The sequence below is a fragment of the Oreochromis aureus genome, linkage group 7 (assembly GCF_013358895.1).
Source record: "Oreochromis aureus strain Israel breed Guangdong linkage group 7, ZZ_aureus, whole genome shotgun sequence".
Lineage (NCBI taxonomy): Eukaryota > Metazoa > Chordata > Actinopteri > Cichliformes > Cichlidae > Oreochromis > Oreochromis aureus.
This window is the reverse complement of record NC_052948.1, coordinates 23435873-23456531: the sequence shown is the minus strand read 5'-3', so window position 1 is coordinate 23456531 and position 20659 is coordinate 23435873. Positions and strand designations below refer to the sequence as shown.

The following is a 20659-nucleotide window of genomic DNA, read 5'->3' as shown; positions in this document are numbered from 1 at the left end:
ATATGATCCACATAACAGACTTCCTGTTTGTTGAAGAGCATATCGACAGCAGCACTGTGCGCTGGAGGAAAGCAGCTTTTTTACAGGTATGGTAGAGTTTTTTCACAGATAGTTAAGGTGACCTGACAGGCTAAAGTCCAATAATGCGACTTATTTGACTTTACTGCAAACAGATAACTTATGGGGACGAGGGGCATAAGGGTCACTTACCATTCCGTACTTTTAGCATTATACGAATAAATGAAGTAGAAGTTACATTCGGAAATACACATGAAAGTAATGAAAAATAGATGAATGAAAAATATATACATGGGGAAAAAAGTAATCTGAATGAAAATTGTTCGCTCACATCTCTGCCGAATTTTCGAGTAGACAATACATGTGCTGTCAACTCTGGTTTTACGTGCACAACAGTCTCCGCTGAGCACAAATTCGTTAAAAATGACATTTTGGATGGAGTTTGGCACGGTGCTGTAGGGACATTGTAAACACTCAGTTTGAAAAAAAGAAACAACATTGTTTTTGTAGCCGGGTGGGCACGTGACCTCACGCACAAACATGGCTGCACGCAGAGCAAAGCAGTAGCGCTGTCAGTGGTGAACAAAAACATCTAAAGTCTGTTTAAAGTCATCAACCTACACTGTTTAGGCAGCTTTCCCACGACGCGACTCCGAAATCTGCGACACTAGCAGAATCTGGCGCTCGGTTAACCACAGGAGTTTGTCACGAAATGTTGTCGTCATCAAAGTTAGCTAGTATAGCTGCTAAAATCACGACGTATTGCTTTCTCGAGCTGGACACCTAAAAACACCCCCAGGTTTGGACTTTAACTTAGAGGTTAACGGAAAGTGTGGCACTGAAAATATTGCTATTTTTTTGTTGGGGGGAAAACGACAACAACAACAAAATGATTATTTTTTGTAATCTGTATTAATGGGAAATGACTGCATCCATGTACACGTCACCGCCACTTCCTCACAGAAGTATGTCACCTGGCTTATTTAATAAAGTGGTGACCTGCAACCCCTGGTGAGCTTAACCTCTGGTTTCTCCTATGTCCAGCAGCTATGATGAGTACAGCTTGGAGCACATGAGCAACCTTATGGCCAGCAGGAGACAGAAAGCCGGGGACGATGGAGAGCGGAGTCTCATAGGACCTCCATCTAGGCATGTGGATGAGAATCTCCTAGACCAGGATGCCCCCAAGCCACTTTTTGTCTATTTGTTGGCATTTTTCTCTGCCTTGGGGGGATTCCTCTTTGGGTATGACACTGGAGTGGTTTCTGGAGCCATGATTCTCCTAAAGAAGGAAATGAACCTGAATGCTCTGTGGCAGGAGCTGCTGGTTTCCAGTACTGTGGGAGCTGCAGCGCTTTCTGCCCTGAGTGGAGGCTACCTGAACGGGTGGCTGGGGCGCAGGATCTGTATCCTTGTGGCCAGCTTTATCTTCACTGTCGGTGGCATCATCTTGAGTCTTGCCCCAGACAAGGTGGTCCTCCTTGTTGGCAGAATTACAGTTGGTTTGGGCATAGGTGAGTTGTTTTATTTAACACTACAGCTTGTATCGAGGTAAAGTCACCATTATGATTTTGCTCCTTATAAGGAGCCCTTTGTTTGACTTTCATTATTCAATATTTGCCGTATTCAAACACAGAGCTAGGATGTAATATGAATTGTCTGTGGGAATGCATCTGTTGTACATTAGCATGAAACTGTTCCCCTCCTTGCCTTTAGGCATTGCTTCCATGACTGTTCCTGTGTACATCGCAGAAGTTTCCCCTCCTCACCTGCGAGGTCAGCTGGTCACTATCAATTCCCTCTTTATCACTGGTGGCCAGTTCATTGCCAGTGTGGTTGATGGGGCTTTCAGCTACCTGAGACAAGACGGCTGGAGGTACGCAGCATTGCTGCTCTCTCACCTGTGCTAAGGGCTTTACATGACAGGGGTTTAGTTTAGTTTGGTTAAATTGATTTATCCCTTTTTTACCATTATTTGGATCTTTGCCGTGAATGCCAATAAGGGCACCAGAGTTTTCAGATTCCAAGAGGTTGTGTCTTCTCCATGCTTTAGGTACATGTTAGGCCTTTCCAGCCTTCCTTCCGTGCTGCAGTTCTTCGGCTTTATTTTTCTGCCCGAGAGCCCCCGTTGGCTCCTCCAAAAAGGCCGAAGCCAAGAGGCCCGTCAGGTTCTCAGCCAGATCAGAGGAGGCCAGAACATTGACGAGGAGTATGACACCATCAGAGCCAGCATTGAAGAAGAAGAAGAGAAAAATTTAAATGGAGGTAAACGATGTCTGGGAAAAGGGAAAGTAAGTTGTGCACCATAGCAGGTGTTATCTGCGTGTGCTTAATCACACTGTGTGTTTTCTTTTTTTTTCCTGGTTATTTTTAGGTGGGCCTGTTATTTTCCGTATCCTCAGGCACTCGCCGACTCGCAGGGCTCTCATCATTGGTTGTGGGCTCCAGATGTTTCAGCAGTTGTCTGGGATAAACACCGTCATGTAGGCTGACTTTTTGTTTTGTTCAGTTTCAGACCGCATGACAATGCTAACCACTGCTGTAAAACCTCAAGCGCTACATCAGAGCATGTGTGTTTTCTGTAAATCTATCCTGTGCTGTCCTGTGCTTTATCCTAGGTACTACAGTGCAACCATTGTGCAGATGGCTGGGGTGCGTGATGATAAACAGGCAATATGGTTGGCTGCAGCAACTTCAGCTACCAACTTTGTGTTTACCTTGTTGGGAGTCTGGCTTGTTGAGAAAGTGGGTCGCAGGAAGCTGACCCTGGGCAGTCTTTTAGGTTTGTAATTACAGAGATTACTTGATTGATAGATGCATTTTTTTTAAGTTTGGGGGGTGTTTCTTTTAAGTTAATTTAACATAATTTGTCACAAATCAACAATAAAACTATAAAAGTGTGTTCTTACTGTAACTAAGTCCAAAAGTGTTTACAGTGGGCAGGACTGGGGTCATTTTCATGTAAACATCTCTGGGGCTTTTGCAACCAGACTGACTTCAAAAGTAAAACTAATGTGTTTTTTTTTTTTTATGGTAGTAGTATTATATTTGGTCAATCATATTATTCAGGTATATGAAAATGAACTGTTTCTTTATGCACACACCCCTCCAGGATTTTCCATCTTTCTCAGCGTGTTTGTCTCATTATGTTTCCGATGCAGGCACCGGTCTCAGTCTGGCTCTGTTGGCAGTTGGGTTCTTGCTATCTGCCCAGAACTCTCCTCCTATAACCTTCCACCCATTAGACCCTCAAAACTCAACCTGCAGGACATATGGGTAAAAAAATAAATAAATCACACTGCACTAATTTTTTATTTATTTTTGCATTGCAACATAGCATGCGGGAACTTCAACTTCCTGTCTATGTTGTCATTCAACATTTGGTTGTATTATGACAGTTTTGTGGCTAAGTGTCAATGCTTATCTTGGTATTTCTTCACTGCTGTGAAAATGATTTCACTAACTTTCATTCTTGGAGTGTGTGTTTGCATGTCTGGTGATTTTTAACCCCTCACTCTTCCTTCTATCTCCAACAATAGCTGTATTTGATTAATCTTTAAAAGCCTGATGTCTGCTGCTCAGTAGATTTGGTGGTGTCTTATGTGAGAGCTTTTGCATTCATCTCTGTCCTGCAGGTCTTGTGAAGGCTGCATGCTGGATCCGGATTGTGGATTTTGTTTCCTTGAAAACGGCACCAACGTGTACGACTCTTCCTGTGTTCCTGTCAATCAGTCATCCACGGATCATGCAGCCTGGGGAAGGTCAGATATTTGTTTTTTTTTGTTTTTGTTTGTTTATGATTGTAGGTTTTTTTTTCTTTTAAGGGAAGTTGTATGCATTAACTCACAAAACATTGAAAGGTCCTGAAAGATGTTCCAGTGATTTCTTTCTTGGATATGACTGCTAAGTGGATGGATAAAGTGAAAGAAGTAGTGAAATAACAGTGCTAACAAACTCATGGAAAAAATATAAGCCTGCATGATATAATCTCAACTTAATTACTAATGCAATCATTTTCAAGGTAAAAAACCAAAACCAAAAACACAGGGATGTCTTGCAATGCCATCAGCAGACATCTTTTACATATATAATGTAATGTTAAATACAAACAGATGCCGATAAAACTGTCCATTATTAACTTGAATGATCCTCTTTGTTGTAAGACAATGGTTAGAAGGAACAGAAGGGTGGAGTTTTATAGCCTCCTGTCTGTGTCACATTAACAGGATCCAATGTTACGTCATAGGTGTGGTGATGTGTTGTGTGTTTTAAACTTGAGTTGGATATCACATCTCTTCCTGACCTTCAGTTAATTTGTCTGAGCATTATTTTAAGATCCAGTTTTAAATACTACTAAAAGTAGTACTTGAAGTATTAAAGTATAACTGTCTATGACCTGCACTGTAATAGATTGTTTTGCAGATCAAATATTATTAAGATAAACTGCATTATCTATCCCAAAAATTGAGATAATTAGCTCAATAAAAGGAAAATATAATGTGACAGATATTTAAAAAGGGGGGAAAAAACAAAATAAAACAAATATTCAATCCAAAAGTTAAGTAAATCAAAGAAACAAAATAAGTAAAAATCTAAATGCAATACAATGAAAGTAAGGTAAGTAAAACATTTGATAACGTTATGTTTAATGAAATAAAATCTAAATGTAAAACAGTAGCGTGGCTTTATGAAGTACAATATGGTTTCTGTTTTTTATTATTATTATTTTTATTTTTTATTTTTAATCCAGGTGTTCCAATGGAACAGAAGCAAGCGACAATCCAATTTGGGCTTACAACTACTGTCCTTCATCTTACTCCTGGATTGTTCTTTTTGGCCTCATCCTCTACCTCGCATTCTTTGCTCCAGGTTTAAAATTTATTTGTTCTTGTTTGTTTGTATTTGTTTTTATTTTGTTATTTTAATTATTATTTCTAAGTTCATAGCCATCCCCATCTTATTGCAGCTGAACCTAAACATGCTGAGTCTATTCCCCTAATTTAGTTAGATGATTGTGAGGTAACTTGGACAGTATAAATGATGGCTATGGCTACTGTGTGACATTCAGTGAAGACACATTATAAAGCTGACGAGTGAGCGCTCGGTCTGACTGTTGCATTGCTGTCTTATTGGCTGAACTTGTGATGAACAGGCTGTCATTCAAATAATAAACCATCTACAGATGAGTCGCCCCATCTGAAAATGACTTTTCTGAAAACACATGATCTCATTTAAAAGTTGCCTTAAAAATTCCTTCCTTATAAAAGGCACTTACGCCTTAGTATAACTTTTCACACAGAGAATCTGGGTCCATCTTTTATACTAAATCATGTCTATTCAAACATTTGCAAATTTGAAAACAAAATCATCACTTTTTAATACGTTGTAATGTGACACTAAGAAATGAGTTATGGAAATAGAAATAGAAAACATTTTCAAGATGTAAGAAAATGCTTCTTCATACCCAACCTCTTTGAATGTTACAGGTATGGGCCCCATGCCTTGGACAGTGAACTCTGAGATCTACCCACTTTGGGCGCGCAGTACTGGCAACGCCTGTTCAGCTGGGGTCAACTGGATCTTCAATGTCTTGGTGTCTCTGACGTTTCTCCATGTTGCAGAGTTTCTTACTTATTATGGTAAGACTGCATTAAGATAGCAGCTAAAGTGTTTTAGGAGATTAAGTAACTGGAAAAGCTAAAAGTATAAAACTTAGCAAAAAACGAAAGAAAGGGACACACACTTGGAATTTATTGCTGGTTGAGTTGTGGTTAATTGGGTTAAATACTTCTTTTAAAAAAAGTAAAAGGATCAGACCTCCATAGGGGAAAAAATGATATGGACTGGGTAATGTGTTTGGAACGTAAGCATCCCGAGTCGTTTGATGGAAATGAAAATTATTCAAAGATACCCCTGAAAAAGTGAAAAAATGATGCGGCAGCCTGGTCCATTTTGCTGAACTTCATTCCAGCTGTTGTACAGCCCTCACCTGCTTGTATGCATGCCTGAGAACGTTGGGGCTTTCATACATCTGGACCTTGATCAGGATATCACTGAGCTCTTGGACAGTCTGAGGTGCAGCCCAACAACGTTAGATGGACCAAAACAGAACATCCCTGAGTTGTTCTATTGGATTTAAGTCAGGCAAGCGTGGGTGTCAGTCAATGGCATTGAGTCCTTCATCCTCCAGGAACTGCCTGCATACTCTTGCCACATGAGGCTGAGCATTGTTGTCCACCAAGAGGAACCCAGGACCAACTGCACCGGAGTGGGGTCTGGGGGCAGTCAGGGTGCCGCTGCCTAGGATGTAGAGGTCCCTCCAGAAATATGCCTCCATCGACCATCACTGAGCCACCACCAAACCAGCCATGCTGAAAGATGTTACAGGCAGTATAATGTTCTCCGTGGTTTCTTCAGACACTTTCACGGCTATAACATGTGCTCAAGGTAAACCTGCTCTTATCTGTGAGAGCAGGGTTGGTGGAACTGCCAGTTCTGTATTCTATGGCAAATGCCCGTTAGATTCCACGGTGCCAGGCAGTGAGCACAGCGCCCACTAGAGGACATTGGGCCTTCAGGCCATGCTCATGAAGTCTGTTTCTGGTTGTTTGGTCAGACATTTACACCAGTGATTGGCTGGTGGTCATTTTGTAGCTCTGGCAGTTTCCATCCTGCCAGGAGCAAATACTGGTCCTGCTGATGGGTCCTACTGAAGGACCTTCTCAGCCTTGTTCAGCTCTTTTAGAGTAACTGCCTGACTCCCGGAATCTCCTCTGTGCTCTTGAGACTGTGCTGTGAGACACAGCAAACCTTCTGCATTAGCACGTATTGATTTGCCATCCTAGAGGAGCTAGACTACCTCATGCAACCTCTATAGGGTCCAGATATGATCTCATGCTGCCAGTAGTGATGCCTGACCCTAGCCAAATGCAAAACAAGTGAAAAAACAGTCAGAAAAGATGAGGGAAAAATGTCAGTGGTCTCTACTTGTAAAACCATTCCTGTTTTGGGGCCTGATGTTAATTTCATTAACATCAAAGCAGCTGAAACTGATGAATAACCCCCTCTGCTACTTAACTGACCACATCAATATCCTGCAAGCTTGACTTGATGCTGTGTTTAAGTTTTCTGAGCAGTGTACATAGCTTTTTATGGTTATTTTAAGGTTATTTAGAGGAATTGCATTTGTTTATTAGGTTTTTTGTTTTTTCCCTATTTAAATATTTCCATAAACAATTCACACATACATTTATCAATTTTAATTTATAGCCAAGAACTTCATAGTTTTGAGCCTAACTCCAAAAATCCCTGTATTCCAGGTGCGTTCTTCTTGTACACGGGCCTGGCCATGCTGGGTCTCATCTTTGTACTGGGCTGCCTCCCAGAGACCAAGGGCCTACAGCTGGAAGAGATCGAGAACCTGTTCGCAGGTCAGCTCTGCTCCTGTGGAGATCCTTCACCCAACGACAATCGTCATGTCCAATACATCCGGGTAAAAGGCAGCAACTACCTCCCCTCTGACAACGACGCCTCAGATGTAGAGTAGACTGGGATGAGTTCGCTTTCCACTCTGTCCTTTGGTTTTCCTGGGATGACTGCTCTTGCGGGGAGGAAAAGGTATTCACGGTTCCCTCTGGTGGCTGTGATTGAACGGGACCAAACGCAGGCTAGAGCTCCCCTGGGGTTGACTTTAACTGGTGTTTTCTTTCATTTAAGCAACTTTTTCAAATTTCTTCTTAGTTTTACTTCTGCCTTTATCTCACCTGGAAGTCGGGTTGCTTTGCATTTCTTACTTTTGAATATCCTCCTTATTTCTCATCGTCATTTATGCACTAATAAAAAGGGAATATTGACTGGTGTCTACGCAGTATTGCTGTGGGCACAGTTAATCTGTGACAGTGTTGCTGGGATCAGAAAATCCTTGTTTTACAAACTGATCAGACCACAATGAAAATGAGTGAAATATTTCCATTTTCTTGGAGAGAAACCTTTTAGAAACAAGCCTTTTGTTGTTGTTTTCTTTTTGTTTTAACCACACAGTTGGTTGCTGACTCATCGTTTACCTTCACATCTTTAATTCCATTAAGTTGCATGATTTCCGTCTGACCATCCATCTGTTATAAACTACAAAAATGACATACGGGCAAAAATATGATTGTGGTGAAATTATAAGGATTTGAGAATTTGAAGATCTATGAAACTGCTTTCACTGATTTCTGCCATACATGGACGTTTGCACATCTTTTCGAAATCATTAACATGGGGTTATTCCTCCAATCAGCGCTGGTGTCAAAAATACTAATCACGTGTTTCTGTTGTCATCTAGAAAGTGGGTGACTTTGCACTTTAAAGTCTTTTATTTTTTCAATAAATAATAAAATAAAGTGATAAATAAAGTATGTTTCCTACGTGCCAGATTGCTATAGCAAGTTGTTGTTTTTTTAGCATGATTTGGAATTCAGCCAAGCAAACTATGGAGCCGTGGAGTCAGACAGTGCCATAGCCTATATAACTGTAAGTAATGCATCGAGGTATTAAAGTGCTACAAACTTTGATGTTATGTTACAGTACAAAGAAAAATGCCTTTTGATGTTCAAAATGTTCAATTTTATACCTTTGTTGTTGCAGCTCAGATAATGGTGATCAAGAACAACGTCCCACAGAGGGCTTTTGAACAGAATGTCCTTTTTGCACTGGGATACTTTGATAAATACCAGTTTGCTTTATTGGCACTGCTGGCATTTACAAATATTGATTTCTTATTAAATATTTTTCATGCGGCCTTATTTTTTTGTACATCAAGCACAGGTTAAGATATATTTGGAAATTGCACAAAACGTCCACATGGAAACATGAAAATGCTTAATACCTAAAACGACATGATCTGTAGTTACAGATCCATTCTGCTTTTGTTTGAAATGAATGGATTTCCCTCCTGTGCTGGGGGGAAAAAAGAATAGACTCATGACACTACCACCTTTGTATGGGACAGAGTTTTCCCTCGGGTGAACAGAGCTGATTGTCTTGACAGTTTCGAGGAGAAAGCATTTCAGGTTAAAAGGCCATAAATGAATTTTATGGATAAATGAGATGGTCAGCATTTTGTATATGAAAAGTTAACTGTTTCCAAAGTTACAATATATGTGTGTTTTGTTTTCTTTTCACCAATGTCGTATTTGATAAATAAACATGTCAAAAGAGCCTGATTTGTGAAGTCAGTTTTTGTGTGAAAAGGTCATTTGAGTGTTGCTCAAATGTAATTGAAGTTGCTGACATGACATCATTTCTAAGAGTCTAAGACGGCATGAAAAATTGTTGAAGTGCTCACAACACTGAAACAAAGAATAACAGAGACTTTACTTCCCAAAGATCCTGAGAAAGAACATCTCCCAGAGGCTGTTGGTGTCCTCCTGCTGCTGTTCCACAGAGTGTTTTAATATATTACTTCTGTGTGTGGCCCAGAAAACAATGGGATGCCCCCAATGTTCCCTCTAAGCTGCGCACGTGCGCAATTGCGCACTGCTGGCACGGTCTCTGCGCACAGAAAATTTGTGTTGCGCACAAAAAAATTAACCTGAATTGAAATTAAAATTAAAACTTTAACAATTCTGTTTTGCAGTGTTAGTCAGTAAGTGACTGGCTGCTCCCATATTGTATTAGAACGATGCTACCTTATCCCATAGTCCAGCCAATAATGCGATTTACATTCTTATATACGCAGCTAATCAACGTGGTTGACAGGCTATGACAGCGTCCTTATGTGCCGACACCGGTCTTTTAGCTGGCAAAGCGGCATGGCTGATGTGCAGTGAAGCCACGTTAATGACAACGTGTACAACCATTGGAGATGTGAGCAGGACAGACGGAACAATTGACGGAAAAAGTGTGGACGTTATACCAGTTTTTAAATTGTGTTGATAGGCCACGTAAAACCAGAGTTATGATTAAAAAAAAATATCCAATGTTTGGTTTTTTTCCTGAATACTGTCGTTGTTTATATTTACTGCGGGAAGAAACGGTAAAAACGGCGTTTTATAAGAAAAAGGCTCGAAAGCACTCTCCGACTGTGAACAAAAACAAACTCCACCCCCCTCTTCCTTTCCTATTTGTCCAAAAAAGTACCATGTCGACCAATCAAAAAATGATATGGCAACGTGGCATCTAGTTGTTAAGATACGGGGGGAGGTTTTAGGAGTGACGGCGGTGCTTTGAGATGTGAGAGATTTGAGACGTTTAGCGCAAATCTTGTGTAGTTAGTGTGTAGTGTAGTCAATAGTTTTGTTGTGTGTCAGAACAATGAGGCGACTGCTGAATGTTACAGGTGTTACAGGAGTGATACATCTCCTGTTGTCAGGCCTGCAGGTATCAGGCTGTTGTTCTCCTTTATCTCATAGGGGATAGAAATTATTTTTTGGAGTGGCACAAATGATTTGTGTGGCATCAGATTTGATGCAGAACAGCTGATTGTTCTGTAAATAGTTTGAAATGTTTATTTAAAAATGCTTGTCCCCCATAGCACCGGGGGACATGAAATGCACCTCACCTGTCCCACTTTTCCTTTTCCTTCAACCACTCTACTGGGTCTAAGTCGTCTCCACCTGCTACGGCGGCTGAGGTCCTTTGGGGGTGAACAGGACACTCCTAAGGACATTTTATGACACTGTGGTGGCGTCGGCTATTTTCTATGCTGTGGTCTGCTGGCGTGGTGGAATGGCAGAGAGGGACAGGGGGAAACTCAACAAGCTGGTCAGGAGGGCCAGCTCTGTCCTGGACTGTCCGCTGAAGTCCATCGAGCAGGTTGGGGAGGAGAGGATGTTGTCTAAGCTAACATCCATCATGGACAACACCTCCCACCCCCTGCATGAGACCGTACGAGCACTGAGCAGCTCCTTCAGCAGTGGACTTTTACGCCCACAGTGTAGGAAGGAGCGCTACCGCAGGTCATTCTTACCAGCAGCTGTCAGACTCTATAATGCAGCTTAACATTCCTTTGGTCATCTTACTCAGCAGCTTGTTAGTTTACTCTACATTTTATACATATCGCCGTACAATTTTTCTATACATATTCTGTACATTGTTACCTCTATATAAGAACTTCGGTTGCTTACGTTCATAGGACCACCCTGTGTCTTCCTTTTATATTTTATTTTCCCTTGCTGTAAGGGTTAGAAATTTCTGATCCGTGGGATTATAAAGGTTTATTCTATTCTATTCTATGTTTTATATTTGTTTGTATTTTATTTGTATTTTCCTTCTGCTATCTGTACCTCAGCTGAGGAAACGCAAAAATTTCCCCGCCGTGGGATCAATAAAATCTTATCTTATCTTATCTTATCTTATCTTATCTTATCTTATCTAACAGAATGAACCTTTTGGGATTTAGTTACCTGGATGATTGAGCATGCATCAAGACATAACTGGACCCAGTTTGCACTTTTGTTTGTAGGGAGTGACACGTCACGGTGTAAGAAATCTTCACTTTTTGTTCCAGTTTCTTACATAAACACCCTCATCCTTATACAAAATATTATACTCGCTCCAAAAATAGTAAATCTAGCAACATCTGTGTCTGAAACACAACGTTTCTAATATGATTAGATCAAATTTGCACTTTCCTGAAAAGAGAGTGACACGTCCAGTTGCATAAAAACCTTTTTCTATAGACATTAGCACACACTCCAGCAGCTTTTCATCCCTTTGAACCCAAAGAGTCATTGCTCAGGACCCCAAACTTTCTAAATGTAATGCTTCCTTTGATGAGAACAATGTTTTTCACTTTCTGAAACGCAGTTGCAGAAAACCTGAGCTAAAACCTGAGCTATGCTATTTTCATCTGGAATGGCTTATTCTTTGTAGAAAGGTTTTTCTACTCATATATTATCCACCCTCTGTTTTAGACTTGCAAAGATTTTTCCCAGCAATTCCATGTGTTTTATTGCCCCATGAAAAAGGTAAGATGAGTGAATTTAGGTTTTTAAAAAATGTTTTAGGAAGGAACACAAGGAGATTTTGAAAAAAGTACAACCACTTAGGCAAAATTCTCATCTTTATATGATTAACTCTACCAATGAGTGATTTAGGAAGCGTATTCCAGAACTGTTTACTTGACTGAAGCTCAGATATTAAGGGAGAAAAGTTAGATTTTAATAGAGAGGAATAGCTTTTTGTAACCTGAATGCCCAGATAAGTGAGCTTCTCATAAGCCATACTTTTTTTAACCCAATTTAAATCTTTCTAATATTTCAAACAAATAGGGCCATTCGATCTGGTCCAATGCCTTCTCAGCGTCGCGTGCCAAAACTGCCAACTCTTCTTTAGGTCTGGCAGTGGAGTAAATAGTGGAGTCCCGCTCTATCTGCCATTCCCGAACAGAGATGAGCAAGTTTCTCCGTGACTGCAGCTGCCAGTCAAAGCTGTAAAGATGAGGTTTTAGCCCAATTGAACAGCCTTGTGTTATATGATGCAAAATACATCCTGAAATTATGATGATAGAGCAAGCCAAGTAGAAGCAACTAAAAAAAAAAAAATATTCAGGTTAACTTATTGTACTTGTATGTATGTGTGACTTTACAATGTGAAAAGGCATTATGGCTCCTTAGAGGAGCTTAACTGTAAATCCTGCTCAGTGTGAGGAGCAGCAGTGATGGTTTAGACATTTGTTGGCACATGAGTGGCTGATGCGAATTTGAAGTCAATTGAGACAAAATGTAGAAAGAAAAGCCCAAATGACGGGATGTAAATAATGCATTAAAGATTGTCTTTTCTTTTAAAAAAGCTTGAGTGTGTGCATGTACTTTATATTAATGAGTGAATATTGAGGACAAGGCTGTGCTTATTAGGTGGTAATAATTTGCTGTAAAAGTGTGGGAGACAGTATGAAAAAAAATGAAGGCAGAGTTGTTAGCCTGAAGAGAGAAAGTGCAGGTTGTCCAAGGTGGAGTAATAAGCGAGCAAATAGTTGAGGAATGAAGAGGTGCCAAGCATGGGTATTTTGGGTGAATAAAGGGTAATAAGAGAGATGTAGTAGTGCAGGCGGAGTATTTGGCGAGAGCAGGGAAAAGGAAAAAGGAGAGGCGACTTGGCGCCTCCCCGTCCCCCAAGTCCGGGCCGTGGCAGCGAGTCCGTGAGGGAGTCGAACTCGGGACGCTCTGCTCCAGAGCGCTCCGTCACACGTCTTACGCCAAACGGCCGGCATGGAAAATAGGGGGGAAAAAAGGAGTTTTATCTTCTGTTCTTCAACACTTGTTTTTTGGGGGGGCGGGCTCTCTAAATGACCTATTAACTTTCTTCTGCAATATTCTTCCACACAAATTACACATGGAAACCCAGCAATTTTTCCATTGCCATTCACTAAATGGGACTGCCAATGTTGGACGGCTTACCAAGACAAAGCCTTCCTGCTTACTCGAATCAGGTTTCCTGCTCGAAACCTGCTGGCGGCGCCACTATGTTTACACCACGCTCTTCAACTTCGGCTTTTTTGCCTCGTTTCAGCACACCTACCTAGTCCCACTCATCAATGAAGGTAAATACAAGCAGGTCATTCTGAAAAACACACACAGCTTATCATCTTATCCTTCTACAACACCTAAAAGCACTCTGTTCATTTCTTCGCTAGATTAGCCGCTAGCATACACGCTGTGTTAGAGGCTTGTTGCTACCTAGTTAGCCATGCTGCACACCTGTTACTCTGTATTTGTCAATGATTCAGCACTCCTTCGGTTTTCTTATCCATTTTTAGACAGTCATGAGATCATCTGCACACTCCACAGAGCTCCAGAGTTACTGTTCATAGAGCAACACCAGAGGTATGTGGAGAGGACTGAACACCATCACTGGACGGAGCACTGTGAGCGGAGGGGGTCCAGAGTCTGGAGACCAGGTTCTGGCTAACAGATTGAACCAGTTGTTTAACAGGTTTGATTCAGTAGCCCTTCCCTCCCCCATCCACCAGAGCTCGTCACACCTCTCTGCAACCGCTGCATTTAAAAAAAATAGCTGCAAAAATTTTTGTTGTTTCCCAAACTGAGTTACTTTTTTGAAGAAGTAACTATATAATTAATTGCCCAGCATTGGTCATTATATACTGTATTTTGCAGACTCATAATACAAGTCAGAGCTTTTTTTAAAAAATAAAGAAAGTTGTGTTTTCAAAATTGGAGTTCAAGTTATTTTTACTTCCAATAGTGTTAACATACTACACAAGTCAATGTCTAGATTTTTTTTACATTTTCATTGTAAGTGGGCTAAAGCAGTTAATTAAAAGCAGTCTAACATAAATGTAAATGCTGTAATTTGATTATTTTAATAAACCATGTAACTTGGATGGATTAGATGCTGGCATAACCACAGTGCACACGTCTGATGTCGCTCACAGTGGTCCAAGGGATCGCTCAGGGAGTTTATGTGTTCGCTCAGACACGTGAAAAATTAGAGGGAACATTGGATGCCCCCTACCTACTCTAGAGGACCTACATATTTAAAGCTAATAATATAAAAGATCCTCCTGACTGTCCATGTCCACAAGAATGTGCTCTGTGCAATTTGGGAGAGTGGGGAAATGCTGCTTTGGTCTTTTTATGTGTTTCTTGTACAGTTTTATATAGTTTATGGTTTTTATTACTGTTGCGAGTGATCTTTGCACTGTTCAGAGTCCATTTGACATTAGTGTACATGTTGCATTATGGCATATGGTCCCCTGCTCATCCCAGTGAACTAAACCGGCACCTACAGTCAGTTTTAAAGTGTGGGTGCACCCCCGCTTTAAATCTCAGGCCACTTTAGTATTGGCAAAGGAGAATCACATCTGATTTTTAACACAATTACAGTGGTTGATTTCTAGCCCATTTTTAAGTGAAATACTTAATGCCAAGTTGGGATGGTGTTTTTGGTCACAAGGAGACCCTGATCTTGAAACTGCAGGTAAATGTTGAGTTGATGGAAAAAATCAGTGGTCACTAACATGGAAAGTTTATTTCAATTAAAGAATTTGTAAATATGTAAATACAAAATATGTAATAGAGTAACTATATAATACTTTTACAGGTGTTTGTGGGGTGGGAAGGTGGCATTATTTTCATTAGGATGAGTTTTTGTAAACAATCTGACACTTTAGAAAAAATAAAGATGTATGAAAAAAAGACTTGCATATGATCCAAAATCTAACAATGCAGCCTCGGGATATCTAATCCTGACCTGGTCTTAAGGTTTGCTGAGTCACAGTTTTGCCTCTGTAGACGTCAGGTTATGTTTATATTGCAGAAGGGGTGTAAATTACACATCAGGGCCCGTATCCCTAAAGAATCTTTGTGCAAAAAGTGGCTCCTAGCGGCCAAATTCTAAGAAAATTCTCAGAGTCGTGACGTTTTCTTAGAATTTCCCCTAAAAGTGACACGACAATCCCAGTTAATATAAAAGCTATTCCTCAAGATTCCTAGCGCTTAAAAGGGCTCCTAAGGCGAGATCTGCTAAGAGCAGGGAAGAGGACTTTTAGTGGCTTAAGAGTTCCCCTAAGCAGCTGCACAAAATGGCCAACAGAAGAGGCAGGAGAGATACCTTTATGTTCGTTCACCAACTGGGCCAGCAACAAACCTTGCTCCTCAGTCCAGTTCGGCTTATGAGTCCTTTTTCTCCATTTTCTGTGTTTGTAGGATATTTGTTAACAAGCCTTTACAAATAGACCAGCCAGCAATCACAGACATTGATAAAAGCTGAGCCGTGTTACCCTCGTTAAGACCACACTGGGACTTGTAACGTTGTGATTTCTTCTTCATTAGGGACAGCCCCTTGAGATAGGCCATCTTGTTTTCAATGGGGTCCATATGGGAGTGAAAGTACAAAATATGCCAGCTAGGATATTGATATGAGTAAATAAGACACGAATCATTATTTGAACAGGGTGTAATGAGTTTAAGTTTTCACATATTTTAGGCTATAACCCCTACAGCTTACTATTCATTTTCCAGATATTTTCTTGAATGTGAAATATTATTTACAATTACAGTCAGCATAAGATTAGAGTGTATAATTATGTTTATTGATTTGAGGGTACATCCTTTGCTCATTCTCACCAAAAGCTCATTTCCATCAAACTTGTAGGATCAACCAATCACGGCTTTTGAAATGATGACTCATACCTAGCAACGGGTCAACCACACCTCCTCACTAAGATAGGATTTTCCATCCATTCCTTGCTCAGAGTTCACTGAAAATGTTCTGGAATCACTTCTAAGCTAAAACTCCTGGCAAGGAATTTTTAGGTGAAGTTAGGAGCTCTCTGAGAAGATTCTCAGAATCTTTAGGGATACGGGCCCAGGTCAGTTATATCTGTGCAGTCATAGGATTTAATTTCCATTGTGACCAGGGCCCGTATCCCTAAAGATTCTGAGAATCCTTTCAGAGAGCTCCTAACTTAACCTAAAAATTCCTTGCCAGGAGTTTTAGCTTAGAAGTGATTCCAGAACATTTTCAGTGAACTCTGAGCAAGGAATGGATGGAAAATCCTATCTTAGTGAGGAGGTGTGGTTGACCCCGTTGCTAGGTATGAGTCATCATTTCAAATGCCATGATTGGTTGATCCTACAAGTTTGATGGAAATGAGCTTTTGGTGAGAATGAGCAAAGGATGTACCCTCAAATCAATAAACATAATTATACACTCTAATCTTATGCTGACTGTAATTGTAAATAATATTTCACATTCAAAAAATATCTGGAAAATGAATAGTAAGCTGTAGGGGTTATAGCTCAACATTAGAATCTAAAATATGTGAAAACTTAAACTCATTACACCCTGTTCAAATAATGATTCGTGTCTTATTTGCTCATATTAATATCCTAGCTGGCATATTTTGTACTTTCACTCCCATATGGACCGCATTGAAAACAAGATGGCCAATCTCAAGGGGCTAATGAAGTAGAAATCACAACGTTACAAGTCCAGTGTGGTCTTAACGAGGGTAACACGGCTCAGCTTTTATCAATGTCTGTGATTGCTGGCTGGTCTATTTATAAAGGCTTGTTAACAAATATCCTACAAACACAGAAAATGGAGAAAAAAGGACTCGCAAGTTTAACTGGACTGAGGAGCAAGGTTTGTTGCTGGCCCAGTTGGTGAACGAACATAAAGGTATCTCTCCTGCCTCTTCTGTTGGCCATTTTGTGCAGCTGCTTAGGGAACTCTGCCACTAAAAGTCCTCTTCCTGCTCTTAGCAGATCTCGCCTTAGAAGCCCTTTTTAGCGCTTAGGAATCTTGAGGAATAGCTTTTATATTAACTGGGATTGTCGTGTCACTTTTAGGGGAAATTCTAAGAAAACGTCACGACTCTGAGAATTTTCTTAGAATTTGGCCGCTAGGAGCCACTTTTTGCATAAAGATTCTGAGAATCCTCTCAGAGAGCTCCTAACTTAACCTAAAAATTCCTTGCCAGGAGTTTTAGCTTAGAAGTGATTCCAGAACATTTTCAGTGAACTCTGAGCAAGGAATGGATGGAAAATCCTATCTTAGTGAGGAGGTGTGGTTGACCCCGTTGCTAGGTATGAGTCATCATTTCAAAAGCCGTGATTGGTTGATCCTACAAGTTTGATGGAAATGAGCTTTTGGTGAGAATGAGCAAAGGATGTACCCTCAAATCAATAAACATAATTATACACTCTAATCTTATGCTGACTGTAATTGTAAATAATATTTCACATTCAAAAAAATATCTGGAAAATGAATAGTAAGCTGTAGGGGTTATAGCCTAACATTAGAATCTAAAATATGTGAAAACTTAAACTCATTACACCCTGTTCAAATAATGATTCGCCTTTATTTGCTCATATCAATATCCTAGCTGGCATATTTTGTACTTTCACTCCCATATGGACCCCATTGAAAACAAATGGTAAATGGCCTGTATTTGTATAGCGCTTTACTAGTCCCTAAAGACCCCAAAGCGCTTTACACATCCAGTCATCCACGCACACATTCACACACTGGTGATGGCAAGCTACATGTAGCCACAGCCACCCTGGGCGCACTGACAGAGGCGAGGCTGCCGAACACTGGCGCCACCGGGCCCTCTGGCCACCACCAGTAGGCAACGGGTGAAGTGTCTTGCCCAAGGACACAACGACCGAGACTGTCCAAGCCGGGCTCAAACCGGCAACCTTCCGATTACAAGGCGAACTCCCAACTTTTGAGCCACGATCGCCTATCTCAAGGGCTGTCCCTAATGAAGAAGAAATCACAATGTTACAAGTTCAGTGTGGTCTTAACGAAGGTAACACGGCTCAGCTTTTTCATCAATGTCTGTGATTGCTGGCTGGTCTATTTGTAAAGGCTTGTTAACAAATATCCTACAAACACAGAAAATGGAGAAAAAAAGGACTCGCAAGTTTAACTGGACTGAGGAGCAAGGTTTGTTGCTGGCCCAGTTGGTGAACGAACATAAAGGTATCTCTCCTGCCTCTTCTGTTGGCCATTTTGTGCAGCTGCTTAGGGAACTCTTAAGCCACTAAAGTCCTCTTCCTGCTCTTAGCAGATCTCGCCTTAGGGAGCCCTTTTAAGCGCTAGGAATCTTGAGGAATAGCTTTTATATTAACTGGGATTGTCGTGTCACTTTTAGGGGAAATTCTAAGAAAACGTCACGGCTCTGAGAATTTTCTTAGAATTTGGCCGCTAGGAGCCACTTTTTGCACAAAGATTCTTTAGGGATACGGGCCCAGATGTGTTCCACTCTTTCTAAAAAAATATAAATGCTGTGTTGGCCCCTGCAGTTCCTTCGTATGGCACTGTGATTATCCAATCCACAAGATGGCAGTAAAAAACAACTAAAGAGAATAAATACTCACGACGAACATTAGCAGGGAGCAAAAGAAAAACTAAATAAAACAAAAAACCCTTTATTTTATATGTGAGCTTAAAAAATAGAATATCTGCCAGTGCAATTTTAGTGACTTTTTTTCTTTATTGCTACTGGGAACATGGATTCATATATTTGTTATCTGCAAACTAAATGATTGCTATTCTTTTAAGTGGGACAATTACAGAGTACATTAAATAATAAACAATAGAATATTGTCATTTATTTATTTGGTAATTTAAATGATGTTGTAAAATTACTTAAAACAAACGCTACAGGTTACATTTAGCAATGAAAGGATTATTAGCTTTTGTTGATATGGTATTAAATTGAATTCAAAATATGTACTGACGTCATTTAGGATTTCTTATAGAGACTCGTGTTTGCCCATCTTTTATAGTCACATAAAAGTCCAACCATCTACCTGCTAAGCTATCGAAACTTTCATTTGTGTAAAAGAAGCTTGTGGTAGTCCAAGGATACTGCTATCAGAAGGCTGCTGGTAGATTCTCTGCCGTTGCTGACTTGACTTCATGCCTGAAAGCCAAATGGCTGATGCTGTAAAGCGGTTCATGGTGCTGTGATTTCCCCAAGACGCCCAGAAAAATGTTTTAAAATTAAATTAATATTGTCCCAACACTTTCTATCATAAAACGATGATAACTGTCTGGAAAATGTACATTTTGGGCTGCAGATTCTTTCTGGACTATGTCACGAGCGCTTTTTATTAATGTGGAAATGCAGATTTTGGTAGTTCTCCAATATACTGGGGAAAAAATAATAATACAGTGATTCTTACTATCGCCTCACTCCCCGGAGAGGGCGTGGCTTGCTGACGCATTGCGGATCCCTCCCAGTGTCTAAACGGAGCGGAGAGAAGAACGGCGAGACACGGAGGGGCGCGCGCACATGTACGAGTGTGTTTGAACCAATGAACGCGTACGCGCGCGCCATTGGCTCACCGGCAGCCGGAGTGGCAGTGTGCAGACGGGCTCGAGTCGGAGCATCTGGGCCCAGCTGCGCAGAGATGCAGCGTACGTAGACGCAACATGCGGGCACACCACCGCGGCTCTTCCCCGATATCATGGTTAAAACACCGTTAAGATAGGTTGTTGTGGGTTTTATTTGTTTTTTTAATGGCGGCGCTGAAATCGAGGTGATCCGCTCGCCAGCGGGAGTATAGTGCGCACTCCTTTCTCGTTTTTTTTTGTTTTTTTTTTTGTTTTTTTTTTGCTGGGGCTAGTAGTCAACGCAGATAAATCCGCTCTATTATTATTTTTTCTTCTTCTTCTACCTGCTATTGCATAAGGAATCATGACAACGGGACAGGATGAAAGCTCTGTCCGTGTGGCATTGAGGTAAGGCGCTAAAGACTATTTAAATGTTTCCATTAACTCCCAAATGCGTAGCAACATTAATTGCCCGGTGCCACCTGTCAGTCAGTGCCGCGGGCCTAGCAAACACCTGCAGGTCATCAGCATCATCTTGTGTTCGCCAAACACTCTTTGACCTGGAAAATATTCCGCCTCGTTATATTTTGGCGTCGTGACGCTGCTGTTACCGGCTTTCAGGACATATTTGCGGCGCAATTGTTTCTCACCTCAGTTCGAATGAGCAGGTTTTGTGTTGGGGGCTATATCACAAACATAAAGCATCACGCCCATTGCACAGGTACGCGCACGCGCGCACACATTCACGGGCCATCCTCTGTAGCATGCATGCTGGGAGGAGTGACGATATCTTTTTGCAGCGGCTCTCTCTATCATAGAAAAGGAGACAGATGGAGAAAGTGGAAGA

The 20659-nt window shown here is 40.9% G+C and overlaps 2 protein-coding genes across 13 annotated transcripts in view; both read left to right on the top strand.

The window, feature by feature from the left end:
• Positions 1 to 9219, top strand: LOC116313985 (proton myo-inositol cotransporter-like). 9 transcript variants are annotated; one of them, XM_031731856.2, is made up of 13 exons: positions 552 to 983; positions 1063 to 1532; positions 1735 to 1894; positions 2072 to 2283; positions 2393 to 2501; positions 2637 to 2800; positions 3180 to 3294; positions 3654 to 3779; positions 4769 to 4887; positions 5505 to 5657; positions 7338 to 7510; positions 8464 to 8532; positions 8647 to 9219. In XM_031731856.2, exons 1-13 carry the CDS (start codon positions 934 to 936, stop codon positions 8653 to 8655), a joined length of 1929 nt encoding a protein of 642 aa, XP_031587716.1. In that variant the 5' UTR covers positions 552 to 933; the 3' UTR covers positions 8656 to 9219. The 9 variants fall into 9 exon arrangements, 8 of the variants coding, with proteins under 8 accessions (XP_031587718.1, XP_031587719.1, XP_031587716.1 ...); XM_031731858.2 differs by lacking the exon at positions 552 to 983 and adding an exon at positions 1 to 86 and having other exon boundaries at positions 8464 to 9219; XM_031731859.2 differs by lacking the exon at positions 552 to 983 and adding an exon at positions 20 to 86 and having other exon boundaries at positions 1066 to 1532; positions 8464 to 9219.
• A 10531-nt stretch (positions 9220 to 19750) lies between these two features.
• kif21a (kinesin family member 21A) overlaps positions 19751 to 20659 on the top strand; it is a 56119-nt gene continuing 55210 nt past the window's right edge. For all 4 annotated transcript variants that reach the window (XM_039615096.1, XM_039615097.1, XM_031731852.2 and 1 more), the window contains exon 1: positions 19751 to 20220. In XM_039615096.1, coding sequence (XP_039471030.1) covers positions 20177 to 20220 — 44 coding nt within the window. In that variant the 5' untranslated portion in view covers positions 19751 to 20176. The remainder of the gene's footprint in view (positions 20221 to 20659) is intronic.